Consider the following 18750-nt stretch of genomic DNA (forward strand, 5'->3'; position numbering starts at 1 on the left):
GTCTTGCTTCATATGAAAGTCCTGCCATCCCAGGAATCAGTCTGGTGAACCTTCTCTGTACTCCCTCTATGGCAAGAATGTCTTTCCTCAGATTAGGAGACCAAAACTGTATTCTCAGTCTCAGGCGTCAGATTGTTATCATCAAAAATAAATTCTTGGATGAAGAAAGAAGCAAATGGTGACCAAGGGCCCAGATAGAGATACATATCTTCTCATATCCTCTTGGCTTTTACAGCTCTCTGCTATTGCCTGCTCGATCTCATGGCATTTCCCAGTTGCTGTCTGATGAGTGATGAGGAAGACTTGTTTTTGATAGCAGCTGTAAAGAGTTGTGCTCCCAACATTATCCATCGCGTTTCAGACCACAATATCCGGCAGAGCCTCCGTTAAATGATATCAAATGTGTATCTGCGTTTACTTTTAATCCTTCCATGACGAGCAGCCATCTGTTAGCCATCCATAACTTCCCTGCAATCTACAGATTGCCGTGCTGATTCAGAACACATTTAATAGTCAACAAACAGGTGGTGCAGTGATAGATTGGCTGCCAGAATCCCGGGTTCTGTCCTGTGTCTGTGCGGAGTTTGACCGTTCTCCCTGTGACTGCGTGGGTTTTCTCCGGGTGCTCCGGTTTCCTCCCGCACGTGCAGGTTTATAGGTTAATTGGCTTGTGTTATTTACCGCACTGAGTATCGATCACTCATTCACACTAGTTCCATATTATGAAGCAGCCAGGAAGCGAGCGGGCAAGATCATCTCTGACCCCTCCCACCCTGGCCACAAACTCTTTGAATCACTTCCCTCTGGAAGGCAACTCCGGACTGTCAAAGCTGCCACAGCCACAGACATAAAAACAGTTTTTATCCACCAGTAGTTGCTCTACTCAACAGCCAAACATCTGTAGCCTCCCTTTGACCTGGTATTTTGTTGGTTCACATGCTTGATCAATGGTGTTTTATCATTAATGTTTTATTATTATTAATGTTTAGTGTTTCTCCGAGTCATTCGTGACTGTCGCTGTATGTCATGTTGTTACTTGTGGGCGGAGCACCAAGGCAAATTCCTTGTATGTGAATACTTGGCCGATACACTTACTTACTTACGCATCTCACTTTCGCATCCACTCCCTGCACACTGGGAGTTGCTGCCTTGCAGCGCCAGAGACCCGGGTTCGATCCTGCCTACGAGTGCTGTCTGTACGGAGTTTGGCCGTTCTCCCATTGACTGCGTGGGTTTTCTCCGGGTGCTCCGGTTTCCTCCCGCATTCCAAAGACGTGCGGGTTCGTGGGACAAATTGGCCGCAGTTACATTGTAGATTGGCCCCAGAGTGTAGGGAAGTGCTTGTGTATGGGGTAATCGCTGGACGGCGTGGACTGAAGGGCCTGTTTCCGCGCTGTATCTCTAAACCAAACTGAACTGTAAGTAAAATCTGCAAGGAAAATGTTGTGAATCTTACACAGCCCAGCTTCAGGGAAGTCCAGTGGTGAGGAATAGATTATAAATGGAGCTGAGCAAATTCCAATTTGCCACACAAGCATAAAATTGGGGATAAGATAAAAAATGTGGAATCAGATTCCCATCGGAGAAAGCACTAGCTGTCAGTTGCAGTGAAACCAAATGACATGATCATCAGACAGATTCAATTACAACAGAGATCTCTATCACAAACCCGCTCTCATTGAAAATCAACTTGCTTTTTGTGTTCACAGCGGAAATATTCCACTGAGCAGAACTTACTCAACCCATGGTGAGACCAAGCGCAGGCTTGGCGATCGTTTCGCTGAACACCTCCGCTCAGTCCGTCTTAACCAACCTGATCTCCCGGTGGCTCAGCACTTCAACTCCCCCTCCCATTCCCACACTGACCTTCTTGTCCGGGGTCTCCTCCACTGTCAGAGTGAGGCCCAGCGTAAATTGGAGGAGCAGCACCTCATATTTCACTTGGGTAGCTTACACCCCAGTGGTATGAACATTGACTTCCCTAACATAGAAAATAGGTGCAGGAATAGGCCATTCGGCCCTTCAAGCCTGCACCGCCATTCAATATGATCATAAGTAGCCCTTGAATTCCCTCTCTCTCCATCCTCTCCCCATTCCCAGTTCTCCCACCAGTCTTACTGCATCTCTGGAGAGATTCAGATTCAGATTCAATTTAATTGTCAGTGTACAGTACAGAGACAACGAAATGCATTTAGCATCTCCCTTGAAGAGCGACATAGCAAACGATTTGAAATAAATAATAATAAGTGTCCAGGGGGGGGGGGGGGGGGGGGGGGGGGGGTGGTGATTGGCAGTCACCGAGGTACGTTGTTGAGTAGAGTGACAGCCGCCAGAAAGAAGCTGTTCCTCGACCTGCTGGTTCGGCAACGGAGAGACCTGTAGCGCCTCCCGGATGGTAGGAGGGTAAACAGTCCATGGTTGGGGTGAGAGCAGTCCTTGGCGATGCTGAGCGCCCTCCGCAGACAGCGCTTGCTTTGGACAGACTCAATGGAGGGGAGCGAGGAACCGGTGATGCGTTGGGCAATTTTCACCACCCTCTGCAATGCCTTCCGGTCGGAGACAGAGCAGTTGCCATACCATACTGTGATGCAGTTGGTAAGGATGCTCTCGATGGTGCAGCGGTAGAAGTTCACCAGGATCTGAGGAGACAGATGGACCTTCTTCAGTCTCCTCAGGAAGAAGAGACGCTGATGAGCCTTCTTGATCAGAGTTGAGGTATTGTGGGTCCAAGAGAGGTCATCGGAGATGTTGACTCCCAGGAACCTGAAGCTAGAAACACGTTCCACCTCCGTCCCGTTAATGTGGATGGGGGTGTGCGTGCCTCTGGACTTCCTGAAGTCTACAATGAGCTCCTTGGTCTTCTTGGAGTTAAGGGCCAGGTTGTTGTCAGCGCACCATGTTGCTAAGAGAGAAGGAAGTGGTGACGTTTCGGGTCGAGACCCTTCTTCAGACTGGCCATTGTTAGCTGCGAGCTCAGTAAAATCGTGCTATACAAGTCAGTGTGTGTCGAAAAGCCCCTGAATAAGATTCATTAGATACTGAAACTTGTTTGACTTCTCCCTGAAACGTGTTACACGACTCACAGATGCCTTTGAATTACTTTTGAAATGGCAAGAATTAACAAGTTAGTATTTGCGCTGGGATTTTTAACATCATTGCTGGCAAGACCTGTATTTATGGTCCATTTCTGATTGCTCTGAAAACCAGTGGCTTGTTAGACCATTGTGGAGATCAGTTAAGAATCAACGGGCTATAAAAATTCCTTTGTATAGTGTGACATTTTTACTGTGTCACCTCAAGGAATTTAATCTAAATTCCAATTATGAAACGCAATTGGCTTTTTAGGGGTGGGTCATATAGGTTTGAACATTTTTTATTGGCTTCTATGAGTTCCTGCAGAAAAAATGCTTCAAAGTCAAATGGCTTGCTATTCTCATTTGAGCTCAATTAGTTACATGCAGCAAAAACACAGAGTGCTGGAGAGAAATAGGCAGTTGATGTTTTCATTGGAGGCCCATTCTCAGTTCCTTCTTGAACGCTCCACTCTACATGTGGCTCATAAGGTGATTGGAGCAGAATTAGGCCATTCGGCCCATCAAGTCCACTCCGCAGGTACACAAAAATGCTGGAGAAACTCAGCGGGTGCAGCAGCATCTATGGAGCGAAGGAAATAGGCAACGTTTCGGGTCGAAACCCTGAAGGAAATAGGCAATGTTTTGGGTCGAAACCCGTAAGGGTTTCGTCCCGAAACGTTGCCTATTTCCTTCGCTCCATAGAAACCCTTCTTCAGACCCAGACCCAAAGTCTACTCCGCCATTCAATCGTGGCTGATCTATCTCTCCCTCCTAACCCCATTCTCCTGCCTTCACCCCATAACCCCTGACACCCGTACTAATCAAGAATCTATCTATCTCTGCCTTAAAAATATCCACTGACTAAAAATATCCACTGACAGCCTCCACATCGACATAGTTGAGGCCACAGTTCATTGGCTATATTTAAGAGGGAGTTAGATGTGGCCCTTGTGGCTAAAGGGATCAGGGGTATGGAGAGAAGGCAGGTACAGGATACTGAGTTGGATGATCAGCCATGATCATATTGAATGGCGGTGCAGGCTCGAAGGGCCGAATGGCCTCTACTCCTGCACCTATTGTCTATGTTTCTATGTTTCTATGCCTTCTGTAGAATGGCAATGAATTTTAAAGATTCACCCTCTGACTAAAGAAATTCCTTCTCATCTTCCTAAAGGGCCTGTCCCACTTACATGATTTCTTTCGGCGACTGCCAGCACCCGTCATAGTTGCAGCAGGTTGCCGAACGTTTTCAACATGTTGAAAATCCAGCGGCGACCAGAAAAAGGTACGACTCTTTGGGCGACTGCTCAAACATCCCACTTTCGTTAGTCAGAGGGTGGTGAATCTGTGGAATTCATTGCCACAGAAGGCTGAGGAGTCCACAAGTCAATGGATAAATTTAAAGCAGAAATAGATTGATTCTTGATTAGTGCGGGTGTCAGGGGTTATGGGGAGAAGGCAGGAGAATGGGGTTAGGAGGGAGAGATAGATCAGCCATGATTCAATGGCGGAGTAGACTTTGGGTCTGGGTCTGGAGCGAAGGAAATAGGCAACGTTTCGGGACGAAACCCTTGCGGGTTTCGACCCAAAACGTTGCCGATTTCCTTCAGGGTTTCGACCCGAAACGTCGCCTATTTCCTTCGCTCCATAGATGCTGCTGCACCCGCTGAGTTTCTCCAGCATTTTTGTGTACCTGCGGAGTAGACTTGATGGGCCGAATGGCCGGAAATCTGCTCCTATCACTTATGAAAGACAACAAATAAACACTGAGGCTCCATCACCTAGTTTCAAATTAAAACTTGCATTGAATGTTCTTTATTTTGTTTTAATATTTGCAAATATACATCCAGCCTACAAGAGTTCAGTAACAATTAACAATTTCTTGTGAAATATTTCTGCTATTTTAAGTAATGCATACACACGGTTGCCAAGGCAGTGTCTTTGAGTGCAAAGTTATATAATCCTATGTGATCAACATGGATAGAGTTAAAGGCCAATGGATACAGTAGAGTTATGTTTGCTCTCGGGTTGTCCAGTTTATGTATCCTGAGTACCCGAAATAAAAGCAGTGACCAGTTCTGTGAACAAAGGAACTGCAGATGCCTGTTTAAACCGAGTAATAGATGCTGGAGTAATTATGCCCCCTGTCCCACTTAGAAGACCTCTGGTGACCTTGCCCACCACCCAAAAAAAAATCAAGTTCGAGGTGACCTGCAACCTCCTACCACCTCCCACTCACATGTTGAAAACCTTCCTCGACTATGAAGACAAACCGGCTTCGACTAGACCTGCCACTAAAAAATGATCGGTGTTTAAAAGGGCAACCTATTTGTAGTCGAGGCCGGTTTTAATCACGATGAGAAAATAAGCAGCAACTTAGATGAAGCCTCAACCACGCGGGAACCAACTTCCACCATTAGGGAGAGTGACCAAAACCTCCTGAGACCTCATGGAAACCTTGGGTGGTGGGCAAAGGTCACAAGAGGTTGCTGTATAGGTCTCCTAAGTGGGACAGGGGCTTTTTTAAAATTCAGCAGGTCAGGCAGCATCTCTGTAGATAAGGAACGGGTGACTGTATCTAAAGAAGGGTCTTGACCCATTCCTTCTCTCCAGAGATGCTGCCTGTCCCGCTGAGTTACTCCAGCATTTTGTGTCTATCTTCGGTTTAAACCAGCATCTGCAGTTCCTTCCTACACATTCTTTCCAGTCTATCGTTTGATGCTTTTATTCTGCGACTGAAAATTCTTCAACTGTGTCCCACAAGCACCGCTACAGTCGGCTACCTTCAGTAGACAGTGAATCATTATTTTCCTTAGTCAGTAGTAACGAGAGGTGGTTTACTATAGATGTGGCATTTACAGAGATATACACGCTGAACCGGTGAGGAATGGAACGTGTGGAACAACAAGGGCAGGGTGGGAAACTTTAGCTAATAATGGTTCCATCAGGGTCTGTCAGGCTAGCATTTACGCAACAGGCCGGTAGTGACTGGCCCGTGTGTCTTCATGGATCCGTCTGGAGCGCTCAACGTCATTTCAATACCCAGTTTATGATATTTATGGTTTGAGTATAGAAGTTGGGATGTAATGTTAAAATTGTACAAGGCATTGGTGAGGCCAATTCTGGAGTATGGTGTACAATTTTGGTCGCCCAATTATAGGAAGGATGTCAACAAAATAGAGAGAGTACAGAGGAGATTTACTAGAATGTTGCCTGGGTTTCAGCAACTAAGTTACAGAGAAAGGTTGAACAAGTTAGGGCTTTAGTCTTTTGGAGCGCAGAAGGTTAAGGGGGACTTGATAGAGGTTTTTAAAATGATGAGAGGGATAGACAGAGTTGACGTGGAAAAGCTTTTCCCACTGAGAGTAGGGAAGATTCAAACAAGGGGACATGACTTGAGAATTAAGGGACTGAAGTTTAGGGGTAACATGAGGGGGAACTTCTTTACTCAGAGAGTGGTAGCTGTGTGGAATGAGCTTCCAGTGAAGGTGGTGAAGGCAGGTTCGTTTTTATCATTTAAAAATAAATTGGATAGTTATATGGATGGGAAGGGAATGGAGGGTTATGGTCTGAGCGCAGGTATATGGGACTAGGGGAGATTATGTGTTCGGCACGGACTAGAAGGGTCGAGATGGCCTGATTCCGTGCTGTAATTGTTATATGGTTATATGGTGATTTTCTAAAATGTTCCAGTTTCTTGAGTGACGCTAGCGATTTGGAAAACTGCAGATGTAATGCCCCTATTCACAAAAACAGGCGAATGAAAAGTAGCTAGCTGCAGACCAAATTAGCCTGTGGGAAGGAACAGCAGATGCTGGTTTCAATTGAAGATAGACACAAAATGCAGGAGTAACTCAGCGGGACCGGCAGCATCTCTGGAAGGAATGGATGATGTTTCAGTCTGAGGAAGGGTCTCGACCCGAAACGCCACCCTGCCCCACTTTGGCCGCCATTTATGCGACAGGCCGGCAGCGTGGGAAGATTTAGTGCAACACGAAATCCTGGCGCGCTGTTCGATACCGCGCACAACTCCACGCCACTCCGTGCGCCCGTCCCACGCTTCCCACACGCTACAAGGTCACGTAAATGCCGTGCGAATGACGGCCACGTGGGACAGGACCTTTCTGCATTTGCCGTGTGCGGTTAAAATGCAGCCGCGACTTTGAAACACCATTGATCTGCTCCCCCAACTCTTGAAACAACGCTGTTAACACTTGGGCTTTCAGAAAGAGCTTTCCTAACATCAATGGCAAACTATCTCCCATCTCAATCATGTGACATTTTTTGTCACCAATGTTTAAGAAAGAACTGCAGATGCTGGAAAAAATCAAAGGTGAGGCAGCATCTGTGGAGCGAAGGAATAGGTGACGTTTTGGGTCGAGACCCTTCTTCAGACTGGTGTGGGAGTCAGTAGTTCTGTCACTAAGGTCGTTTGTTGCATGCAATAGATTTAAGATGTTAACGATATCGGCACTTACCAATCCACCACTAGTTTGGTCCGAGACTTGGGAATAACAGGAGGTTCTCTCTTCTCTCCGGGTAAATGCGTCATGAAGGATGGATCCCGAAACAAAACATTCCCAGTTCATTCCCTCCACAGAGGCTGCCTGACCGTCTTTCAGTTCCTCCAGTTGCCTGATAACAGCTGGGAAGAGACTGTCCCTGAATCTGGAGGTGTGCGTTTTCACACTTCCATACCAGTAGACAATAGGTGCAGGAGGAGGCCATTCGGCCCTTCGAGCCAGCACCGCCATTCAATATGATCATGGCTGATCATCCCCAATCAGTACCCCGTTCCTGCCTTCTCCCCATACCCCCTGACTCCGCTATCTTTAAGAGCCCTATCTAGCTCCCTCTTGAAAGCAACTACCTCTTGCCTGATGGGAGAGGGGAGAAGAGGGAGTGATCGGGGTGAGACTGGTCCTTGATGATGCTGCTGGCCTTGCCGAGGCAGCGTGAGGTGGAGATGGAGTCAATGGAAGGGAGGTTGGTCTGTGCGATGGTCTGGGCTGCGTCCACAATTCGCTGCAAGTCAAATAGAGGGCAAACTAATCATCTAATAGAGAGCAGTCCTGACCTGATTGGAGACCCTCGGACTATCCTTGATCAGACATTATCTTGCGCTAAACATTATTTGTGTTATTCCCTTCATCATGTATCTGTACACTGTGAATGGCTCGATTGTAATCATGTATTTTGTTTAGAATAGCTTAGAGACACAGTGCAGAAACAGGCCCTTCAGCCCATCGAGTCCATGCAGACCAGCAATCCCCACACAGTTACCCTACACACACACACACACACACACTAGGGACAATTTTGCATTTATAACCAAGTCGATTAACCTACAAACCTGTACGTCTTTGGAGTGTGTGGGAGGAAACCGAAGATCTGAGAGAAAACCAACGCAGGTCACGGGGAGAGCGTGCAAACGCCGTACAGGCAGCACCCGTAGTCGGGATCGAACCCGGGTCTCTGGCGCTGAGAGGCAGTATTTCTACTGATGAGCCTGTCTTTCTGCTGACTGGTCAGCAAGTAACTAAAGCGTTCCACTGTACCTCAGTACACGTGACAATAAACAAAACTCAATTCAACTCAAATGGAAAAAGACAGGTTAATGTTTCTGTGTGTATAATGCCCCGTCCCACTTAGGAAACCTGAACGGAAACCTCTGGAGACTTTGCGCCCCACCCAAGGTTTCCGTGCGGTTCCCGGAGGTTGCAGGTGGTTGCCGGAGGTTGCAGGTAGTGGAAGCAGGTAGGGAGACTGACAAAAACCTCCGGGAACCGCACGGAAACCTTGGGTGGGGCGCAAAGTCTCCAGAGGTTTCCGTTCAGGTTTCCTAAGTGGGACAGGGGCATTACTCCTTAATAAGTAGAAGAAGGCTAAGCGTGGAGGCAAGAGGCAGGCTCTCCGAGGCGGTGTGGAACAATTCAGCTTAATTAACTAAATAAATCATTCAGTGCTAACGATAAGAAAAACATTTTTCACACAGAGAGTGGTGAATCTCTGGAACTCTCTGCCACAGAAGGTAGTTGAGGCCACACAGTTCATTGGCTATATTTAAGAGGGAGTTAGATGTGGCCCTTGTGGCTAAAGGGATCAGGGGGTATGGAGAGAAGGCAGGTACGGGATACTGAGTTGGATGATCAGCCATGATCATATTGAATGGCGGTGCAGGCTTGAATGGCCTCTACTCCTGCACCTATTTCCTATGTTTCTATGCAATCCAAAATCTGTTCGGAAATGGGCCAAAGTTCAGCACATTCAAGACCAAAGTGGGAATATTCTTGATCCTGGACAATAACTGGGAGATAATGTAGGAATGTACTGATGTGGAAGTCCAACCCTGATCTTCAATAGGCAGGGAAGAGTGAGTTGGGCTTAGGGGTTACACTTGCATGTGTTTCTTACCCAATGAAAAGTGCAACAGAGTCATTGGTTTTCCTAATGGGCATGCCTAGATTGTAACGAGGGGTGCTAAGAGTGGCTTTTCCAGATGTCCACACACACACACACACACACGCACACACACGCACACACACGCACGCGCTAGCTGACGGGTCAGTGCGGAGGTTTATATGTAGTGGGGTCGTCTCCAGGTCCACAGGTCTCCCGGCACACCTCTTGGATACTTTGGTTGTGAAAGCTACCAAACCGCAGCCGCTCCCGGATAAAGTTCGCACCCCACGAGACAAGATCAAGCAGTATGGAGGCAGTGTTTTGAGACTCAAAACTTGAAGATCAGGACCTGGATAAAAAAAAAAAGAAAAATGGCAGTGAAAGCCTCAGCAAGCAGTTTCAACATCCCTTACCTCAAGAACAACAAAAGGAATCGAATATAGGAGCAAAGAGGTCCTTCTGCAGTTGTACAGAGCCCTAGTGAGACCACGCCTGGAGTATTGTGTGCAGTTTTGGTCCCCTAATTTGAGGAGGGACATTCTTGCTATTGAGGGAGTGCAGCGTAGGTTTACAAGATTAATTCCCAGGATGGCGGGACTGTCATATGCTGAGAGAATGCAGCAGCTGGGCTTGTACACTCTGGAGTTTAGAAGGATGAGAGGGCATCTCATTGAAACATATAAGATTGTTAAGGGCTTGGACACGCTAGAGGCAGGAAACATGTTCCCGATGTTGGGGGAGTCCAGAACCAGGGGCCACAGTTTAAGAATAAGGAGTTAGCCATTTAGAACGGAGATGAGGAAACACTTTTTCTCACAGAGAGTGGTGAGTCTGTGGAATTCTCTGCCTCACAGAGGGAGGTGGAGGCAGGTTCTCTGGATGCTTTCAAGAGAGAGCTAGATAGGGCTCTTAAAAATAGTGGGGATATGGGGGAGAAGGCAGGAACGGGGTACTGATTGGGGATGATCAGCCATGATCATATTGAATGGCGGTGCTGGCTCGAAGGGCCAAATGGCCTACTCCTGCACCTATTGTCTATAATAAGGAGACCAGGACTTTTATTAAAAATACAGGAGCAAAGAACTGCAGATGCTGGTTTATACCGAAGATGGAGGCAGAGTACTGGAGTAACTCAGCGGGACAGGCAGCATCTCTGGAGAGAAGGAATGGGTGACATTTCGGGCCGAGACCCTTCTTCAGACTGATGCCAGGGGAGAGGGAGACACATAGATAAGGAAGTGCAAGGTGTGAAAACAGGGCAAAGGGGATGGAGATCAAGGAAAATGTGGAATAGATCATTGTTCGCTGGGAAAAGGTTACAACTGACATCTAAATATCAGTCTGATGAAGGAATAGGTGACGTTTCGGGTCGAGACCAGGAAGCATCTATGGAGCGAAGGAATAGGTGACGTTTCGGGTCGAGACCCTTCCGGGTCTCGACCCGAAACGTCGCCTATTCCTTCGCTCCATAGATGCTGCCTCACCCGCTGAGTTTCTCCAGCATTTTTGTCGACCTAAAGATACTTACTGTGTTATTTTACAATTTGTAGTGGCAACCTGTTGCCCTGTGTAATGAATGTTGCATCTGATCACATTGTTGGTGAAATCGGATTCTGGGATAAGATAATTGGGATTTACTTGAAGCTGTAACACAAAAAGACAAACGTAAATGTATATAGAGACATGAGGAACTGCAGAGTCTGGAATCTGGAGAAAAACACAAAGTGCTGGAGTAACTAATTGGGTCAGGCAGCATAAGTCCATACTTTCATAAGGGAAGAATTCGGCCATATAAACCATATAACAATTACAGCACGGAAACAGGCCATCTCGGCCCTACAAGTCCGTGCCGAACAACTTTTTTCCCCTTAGTCCCACCTGCCTGCACTCATACCATAACCCTCCATTCCCTTCTCATCCATATGCCTATCCAATTTATTTTTAAATGATACCAACAAACCTGCCGACACCACTTCCACTGGAAGCTCATTCCACACCGCTACCACTCTCTGAGTAAAGAAGTTCCCCCTCATATTACCCCTAAACTTCTGTCCCTTAATTCTGAAGTCATGTCCTCTCGTTTGAATCTTCCCTATACTCAAAGGGAAAAGCTTGTCCACATCAACTCTGTCTATCCCTCTCATCATTTTAAAGACCTCTATCAAGTCCCCCCTTAACCTTCTGCGCTCCAGAGAATAAAGACCTAACTTATTCAACCTTTCTCTGTAACTTAGTTGTTGAAACCCAGGCAACATTCTAGTAAATCAAGTCTATCAAGTCTACTCCGCTGTTCAATCGTGGCTTATCTAAGAGAACGGTGGAGGCAGGTTCTCTGGATACTTTCAAGGGAGAGCTAGATAGGGGAGTCAGGGGATATGGGGGGGAAGGCAGGAACGGGGTACTGATTGGGGATGATCAGCCATGATCACATTGAATGGCGGTGCTGGCTCGAAGGGCCGAATGGCCTACTCCTGCATCTATTGTCAATTGTCTATTTATCTATCCTTCCCGTTCAACCTGTATTCTGGGGTGGGGAGATTGCAACCTTCACGTGGTCTGCCCTGTTTCGACTAATGCAATCAACTCGACGTGCACAAACGGAAGATCAAATAGAACAAGTTGTCCGACAACTTTAGGCTGTGCACGCCACATGCAAGAAGAAGAAGAACCTCCCCATTCTCCTGCCTTCTCCCCATAACCTCCGACACAGAAACATAGAAAATAGGTGCAGGAGTAGAGGCCATTCGGCCCTTCGAGCCTGCACCGCCATTCAATACGATCATGGCTGATCATCCAACTCAGTATCCCATCCCTGCCTTCTCTCCATACCCCCGATCCCTTTAGCCACATCTAACTCCCTCTTAAATATATCCAATGAACTGTGGCCTCAACTACCTTCTGTGGCAGAGAATTCCACAGATTCACCACTCTCTGTGTGAAAAATCTTTTTCTCATCTCGGTCCTAAAAGATCTCCCCCTTATCCTTAAACTGTGTGTGGCCCCTTGTTCTGGACTTCCCCAACATCGGGAACAATCTTCCTGCATCTAGCCTGTCCAACCCCTTAAGAATTTTGTACGTTTCTATAAGATCCCCCCTCAATCTTCTAAATTCTAGCGAGTGCAAGCCGAGTCTATCCAGTCTTTCTTCGTATGAAAGTCCTGCCATCCCAGGAATCAGTCTGGTGAACCTTCGCTGTACTCCCTCTATGGTAAGAATGCCATAAGACCCCCGCACTAATCAATAATCCATCTACCTCTGCCTTAAAAGTCTCAATTGACTTGGCCTCCACAGCCTTCATGAAGGAATGGATAAGGATACCCCCTTCAGTCTGAACCAGTGTCCCGACCCAAGGCGTCACCTCTCCATTCCCTCCACAGATGTCACCAGACCCAATGAGTTAGAAACATAGAAATAGAAATTAGGTGCAGGAGTAGGCCATTCGGCCCTTCGAGCCTGCACCGCCATTCAATATGATCATGGCTGTGCTGGAAAACTCAGCGGGTGCAGCAGCATCTATGGAGCGAAGGAAATAGGCAACGTTTCGGGACGAAACCCTTCCGGGTTTCGACCCGAAACGTTGCCTATTTCCTTCAGGGTTTCGACCCGAAACGTTGCCTATTTCCTTCAAGAACCTATACTCAAATCCTTTAGGAGTAGGCCATTCGGCCCTTCAAGCCTGCACCATTCGCCATTCAATATGATCATGGCTGATCATCCAACTCAGTATCCCGTACCTGCCTTCTCTCCATACCCCCTGATCCCCTTGGCCACAAGGGCCACATCTAACTCCCTCTTAAATATAGCCAATGAACTGGCCTCAACTACCCTCTGTGGCAGAGAGTTCCACAGATTCACCACTCTCTGTGTGAGTTACTCCAGCACATTGTGTTTTTCTGCAACGATATTGAGCAAAGCAGCAATTATCTCTGTACCTTTAGAATATAATTCCCAGGCTGGACGTCGGTGATATCAATCCACTGACAGTCAATGTCTGCGTTGTAGGTGTCATAGCAACCAGGACTCAGCCCCTGAAAGACCAAGGAAGATGTCTGTGTTGTTAATTAGCAATGTCTTGGCACTCGCGATTAATGGAGACACGAACATTAACCATCGCGGTAGAGTTGCTGCCTAATGCGCCCCCCGTCCCACTTAGGAAACCTGTGGGGACTTTGCGCCCCCAACCAAGGTTTCCGTGCGGTTGCCGGAGGTTGCAGGTGGTTCCCGGAGGTTGCAGGTAGTGGAAGCAGGTAGGGAGACTGACAAAAACCTCCGGGAACCGCACGGAAACCTTGGTTGTGGGGCGCAAAGTCTCCAGAGGTTTCCGTTCAGGTTTCCTAAGTGGGACAGGGGCATTACAGCGAATGCAACGCCGGAGACCCGGGTTCGATCCCGACTACGGGCGCTGTCTGTACGTTCTCCTCGTGAGTTTTCTCCGAGATCTTCGGTTTCCTCCCACACTCCAAAAGGCGTGCAGGTTTGTAGGCTAATTGGCTTGGTGTAAATGTCCCTTAGTGTACGGGGAGTCCTTCAGCTCACGATACATGAGCCCGAGGCCCGCATCTTTACTGATCCATATCCCTCCATTCCTTGCGTCATTTTATCCTGCAGTTGGTGCTAACATCACAAATTGTGGAGCAAACAGAACCATTAAGGAAAACAAATGCATTCTTTGAAAGATCATCCAACTGCTCTCCTCTCATGCCCTTTCCCCACAGCTCTGCAATTTACTTCTTTTCAATTAGATATTCAATTGCATTTTAGAGAATTACCCTTGAATTGTTTCCAAAATCCATTCAGGCAGTGTAATCCTGATTCTAATGCTTAATGAAAATTCTCAGCTCCCCTCAATTACCTGGAATGTGTGTCTCCTGGCTAAATAACCTGCCTGCCGATGTAATTGTCCAATCTTTAATGTCTGTGGAGAATATTGCCATCACCTACTCAGCGAGGCATGGCAAATATTTATCTAAAGAAGAGGTTTATTTACAATGGGGAGGAAGGAACTGCAGATGCTGGTTTTAAAGCGAAAATAGACTCATCTTAGAGAGGTGCATGAGAGGAATAGATCGGGTAGATTCATAAGAGTTTATTGCCCAGAGTAGGTGAATCGAGGACCAGAGGACAAAGGTTTAAGGTGAAGGGAAAAGATTTAATAGGAATCTGAGGGGTAACTTTTTCACACAAAGGGTGGTGGGTGTATGGAATGAGCTGCCAGAGGAGGTAGATGAGGCTGGGACTATCCCAATGTTTAAGAAACAGTTAGAAAGGTACATGGATAGGACAGGTTTGGAGGGATAGGGACCAAACGCAGGCAGGTGGGACTAGTGTAGCTGGGACATTGTTGGCCGGTATGGGCAAGTTGGGCCGAAGGGCCTGTTTCCACACAGTATCACTCTATGAGTCAATTGACACAAAAAGCTGGAGTAACTCAGCGGGACAGGCAGCATCTCTGGAGAAAAGGAATAGGCGATGTTTTGGGTCGAGACCCTTCTTCAGACTGAGAGTCAGGGGAAAGGGATTGTGGTATTTAAAGGTAAAGAACAAAGGAATGAAAGATATTTTATATACGAACGTGAACATGCAAACTCCGTACAGACAGCACCCGTAGTCAGGATCGAACCCCGGTTCTCTGGCGCTGTGGGGCAGCAACTCTACCGCTGTGACACAGTGCCGCCAACTTTGTTTCTGCTCTGGCTGGAGTCGACGTCCTACCTGAGTGTGCGATGTGCAGGCATAGCGCTTCAGGTGGCCAAAATCACACGTGGTGTCCTCGAGGCAGAAGCTGGCCTTGTGACCCTCAGCCACCTTCCTGCCAGTGGCCGCATCCAGTAGGTCATAATGGCTGAACTCGCCCATGCTGTGGTAGTGCCTGGGAAACAAAATTAACGGAGACATTAAGAGTCTAGTCGGGGAAGAAGGGTCTCGACCCGAAACGTCACCCATTCCTTCTCTCCAGAGACACCGCCTGTCCCGCTGAGTTACTCCAGCTTTTTGTATCTTAACAACGATCTCTGAGTTCCTATTGTGTACACACACACACACGCACACACATATATATATATATTTGATAGGACCTGAGGATCATAAATACGATCATTAAAATGTGGTGGAATGAGAAATTTAAGTTGTCAGATGAACACAATTTCTTGCATGAGATAAGTTTACAGTTCCATAAAACACCTGGCATTAATGTCTTGATGTTCCAAGGCACTTGGCTGAAGCACACATGGACACACGGGATACAGAAAGAGAGGTTTGACCGGCAGATTACTCTAACAGCCACTCGTTCAGTTAGTGGTGGCACCCAATACAAGAAGAGGCTAAAGGGCCGGTCCCACCTGCGTGCGGCAAGCGCGACCTAACGTGGTCGCTTGAGCCGTACGGCCTCGCGGGACCGGTCCCACTTTGATCGGCGGAGCCGTATGGCGTTGTGGGGAGCTGGTCCCGACATCGCGCGGGGCTGCGGAAAACTGAACGTGTTCAAAAATTCCGCGCGGCAACGGCCTGCCGGCCCGCAGCGTCCTCGACACCGTACGTAACGCGCGGACTTCGCTCGAATTTTACGTCACTCACTCGACCTCACCGTGGCCCCCGTTTCCGGTTTGGTCGCGCTTGCCGCATGGAGGCACATGCTGGTGGGACCGGCCTTTAACTCCTCTGACTTTAAATAGCCACCCTCTCCTCCTTTCCCTTCTCCCCCTCCCCGATGCCTCACCTAGACTTGGACCCGCCTCCGTTCCCCCTCCACCCACATTCCCTCCTCCAGCTTCACAATTCGTAACTCTTCAACCCTTTTAGTTTAGTTTATTTCAGTCTAGTTTAGAGACACAGCGCGGAACTCTGGAGTAACTCTGCGGGTCAGGCGGCGTCTCTGGAGCGAAGGAATGGGCGGCGTTTCGTGTCAGCGAAATGTGTTTCTATTCCTCGGTGTTCTGGTTTCTTCCGACGTGCTATCGACCCGAAGGGGCCTGTCCCACTTGGGTAGACAAAAATGCTGGAGAAACTCAGCGGGTGCAGCAGCATCTATGGAGCGAAGGAAATAGGTAACGTTTCGGGACGAAACCCTTACGGGTTTCGACCCGAAACGTTGCCTATTTCCTTCGCTCCATAGATGCTGCTGCACTCATTAACCTCAAGCAACATCTATGGAGCGAAGGAAATAGGCAACATAGAAACATAGAAATTAGGTGCAGGAGTAGAGGCCATTCGGCCCTTCGAGCCTGCACCGCCATTCAATATGATCATGGCTGATCATCCAACTCAGTATCCCGTACCTGCCTTCTCTCCATACCCCCTAATCCCCTTAGCCACAAGGGCCACATCTAACTCCCTCTTAAATATAGCCAATGAACTGTGGCCTCAACTACCCTCTGTGGCAGAGAGTTCCAGAGATTCACCACTCTCTGTGTGAAAAAAGTTCTTCTCATCTCGGTTTTAAAGGATTTCCCCCTTATCCGTAAGCTGTGACCCCTTGTCCTGGACTTCCCCAACATCGGGCACAATCTTCCTGCATCTAGCCTGTCCAGCCCCTTAAGAATTTTGTAAGTTTCTATAAGATCCCCTCTCAATCTCCTAAATTCTAGAGAGTATAAACCATACTCCATAAACCAAAGTATTTTAGTGTCTATCCTCGGTTAAACCGGCATCTGCAGTTCCTTCCTAGACGAGAGACGTAGACTATTGGGCAGACGCAGGCAGTCTGCATTCCACTGCCGGCCAGATAACATGTCCTGAGGGCCATATCTGTCGCTTTAATCAACGGATTGGAGCTGCTAGCAAGCAGTCCGGTTGTGTCGCTGGCTTATAACAAACACAAGGACCATGCTGATAGGGATGTTTAACTTGGAAGGCAACATCATTTGGCTTAGAATGTGATGACAAGTTGAAAGGACAGCTTCCCCTCCAAGCACAATGAGTCATGAAGGCCATGCACTAAATGCTTTCCTTGATAGAGCTGGCAAGGCAAACACTGACCCCGTGCAAGCATCATCCGCCTTCCAATGATCTCATAGGGGTCTGCTGGAGAAATCTGGAGTGTCGCCTTTGTTTGAGTATTTCTTGGTCCCCGTTAGAAAAGGGGAAGCATGTTCCAGCCAAAACAGCCGTAGACTTACTGGAATATACACCCTGTGAGTGGTGAGTCTGGGGAATTCTCTGCCTCAGAGGGCGGTGGAGGCCGGTTCTCTGGAGAGAGAGCTAGATAGGGCTCTTAAAGAGAGCTTTCAAGAGAGAGCTAGATAGGGCTCTTAAAAATAGCGGAGTCAGGGGATATGGGGAGAAGGCAGGAACGGGGTACTGATTGGGGATGATCAGCCATGATCACATTGAATGGCGGTGCTGGCTTGAAGGGCCGAATGGCCTACTCCTGCACCTATTGTCTATGTTTCTATGTTTCTAGACCTGAAGAAGGGTCTCAACCCGAAATGTCACCCATTCCTTCTCTCTAGAGATGCTGCCTGTCCCGCTGAGTTACTCCAGCATTTTGTGTTTCCCTTCATTATAATTTACACATTGAATGGTGGTGCTGGCTCGAAGGGCCGAATAGCCTACTCCTGCGCCTATTGTCTATTGTCTACTGTGAGTCTTGTGCCATCTAAGCTGGATAGGGTGGGGAGTAGTGTGTAGGAAGGAACGGCAGATGCTGGTTTACAATGAACATGGACACTAAAAGCTGGAGTATCTCAGCGGGACAGGTAGCATCTCTGGAGAGAAGGAATTGGTGACGTTTCCAATCGAGATTCATCTCCAGTCTGAAGAAGGATCTCAACCCGAATTCCGTTTCTCCAGAGATGCTGTCTGGCCCGCTGAGTTCCTCCAGCTCCCTGTGTCTCTCTCGGGTGCAGAGAGGATTTACGAGGATGTTGCCGGGACTTGAGGGTGTGAGCTACAGGGAGAGGTTGAGCTGGCTAGGACTCTATTCCTTGGAGGGCGCGGGGTGATCGTAGAGGTGTACAAACTCATGAGAGGAATAAATAGGGTGAATTCACCAGACTCGTTTACCCAGAGTAGGGGTATCAAGAATGAGAGGACATGCGTTTGAGGTGGGTGGTGGGGGGGGAGATTTATTAGGAACCTGAGGGGCAATTTTGCCACATCAACAGCATCAGGTGTATGGAACGAGCTGCCAGAGGAGGTGGTTGAGGCAGGGACTATCACAACATTAATAAGACAGGTACATGGATAGGAGAGGCTTTAGAGGGATATGGGCCAAATCCTGGCAGGTGGGACTAGTGTAGAATGGGCTTGTTGGTCAGAATGGGCAAATTGGGCTGA

At 47.9% G+C, this 18750-nt stretch overlaps 1 protein-coding gene across 2 annotated transcripts in view; it reads right to left on the reverse strand.

Annotated features, from left to right (window-relative positions):
- The window catches only part of loxl1 (lysyl oxidase-like 1), a 109804-nt gene that overhangs the window by 74584 nt on the left and 16470 nt on the right, over window positions 1-18750 (reverse strand). Inside the window, exons 4-7 of one of the 2 annotated variants that reach the window (XR_008726266.1) lie at window positions 15190-15346; window positions 13410-13505; window positions 11005-11120; window positions 5237-9825 (exon numbers count right to left, since the gene is read on the reverse strand). Coding sequence is in view for 1 of the 2 variants with exons in the window: in XM_055662917.1 (XP_055518892.1) it covers window positions 9819-9825; window positions 11005-11120; window positions 13410-13505; window positions 15190-15346 (376 nt within the window). In the remaining variant the exon portion in view is untranslated. Of the gene's footprint in view, window positions 1-4856; window positions 9826-11004; window positions 11121-13409; window positions 13506-15189; window positions 15347-18750 lie in introns of those variants that run through there. The other variant, XM_055662917.1, reaches the window with a different exon arrangement.

Source organism: Leucoraja erinacea, chromosome 36 (assembly GCF_028641065.1).
Source record: "Leucoraja erinacea ecotype New England chromosome 36, Leri_hhj_1, whole genome shotgun sequence".
NCBI classification, from domain to species: domain Eukaryota; kingdom Metazoa; phylum Chordata; class Chondrichthyes; order Rajiformes; family Rajidae; genus Leucoraja; species Leucoraja erinaceus.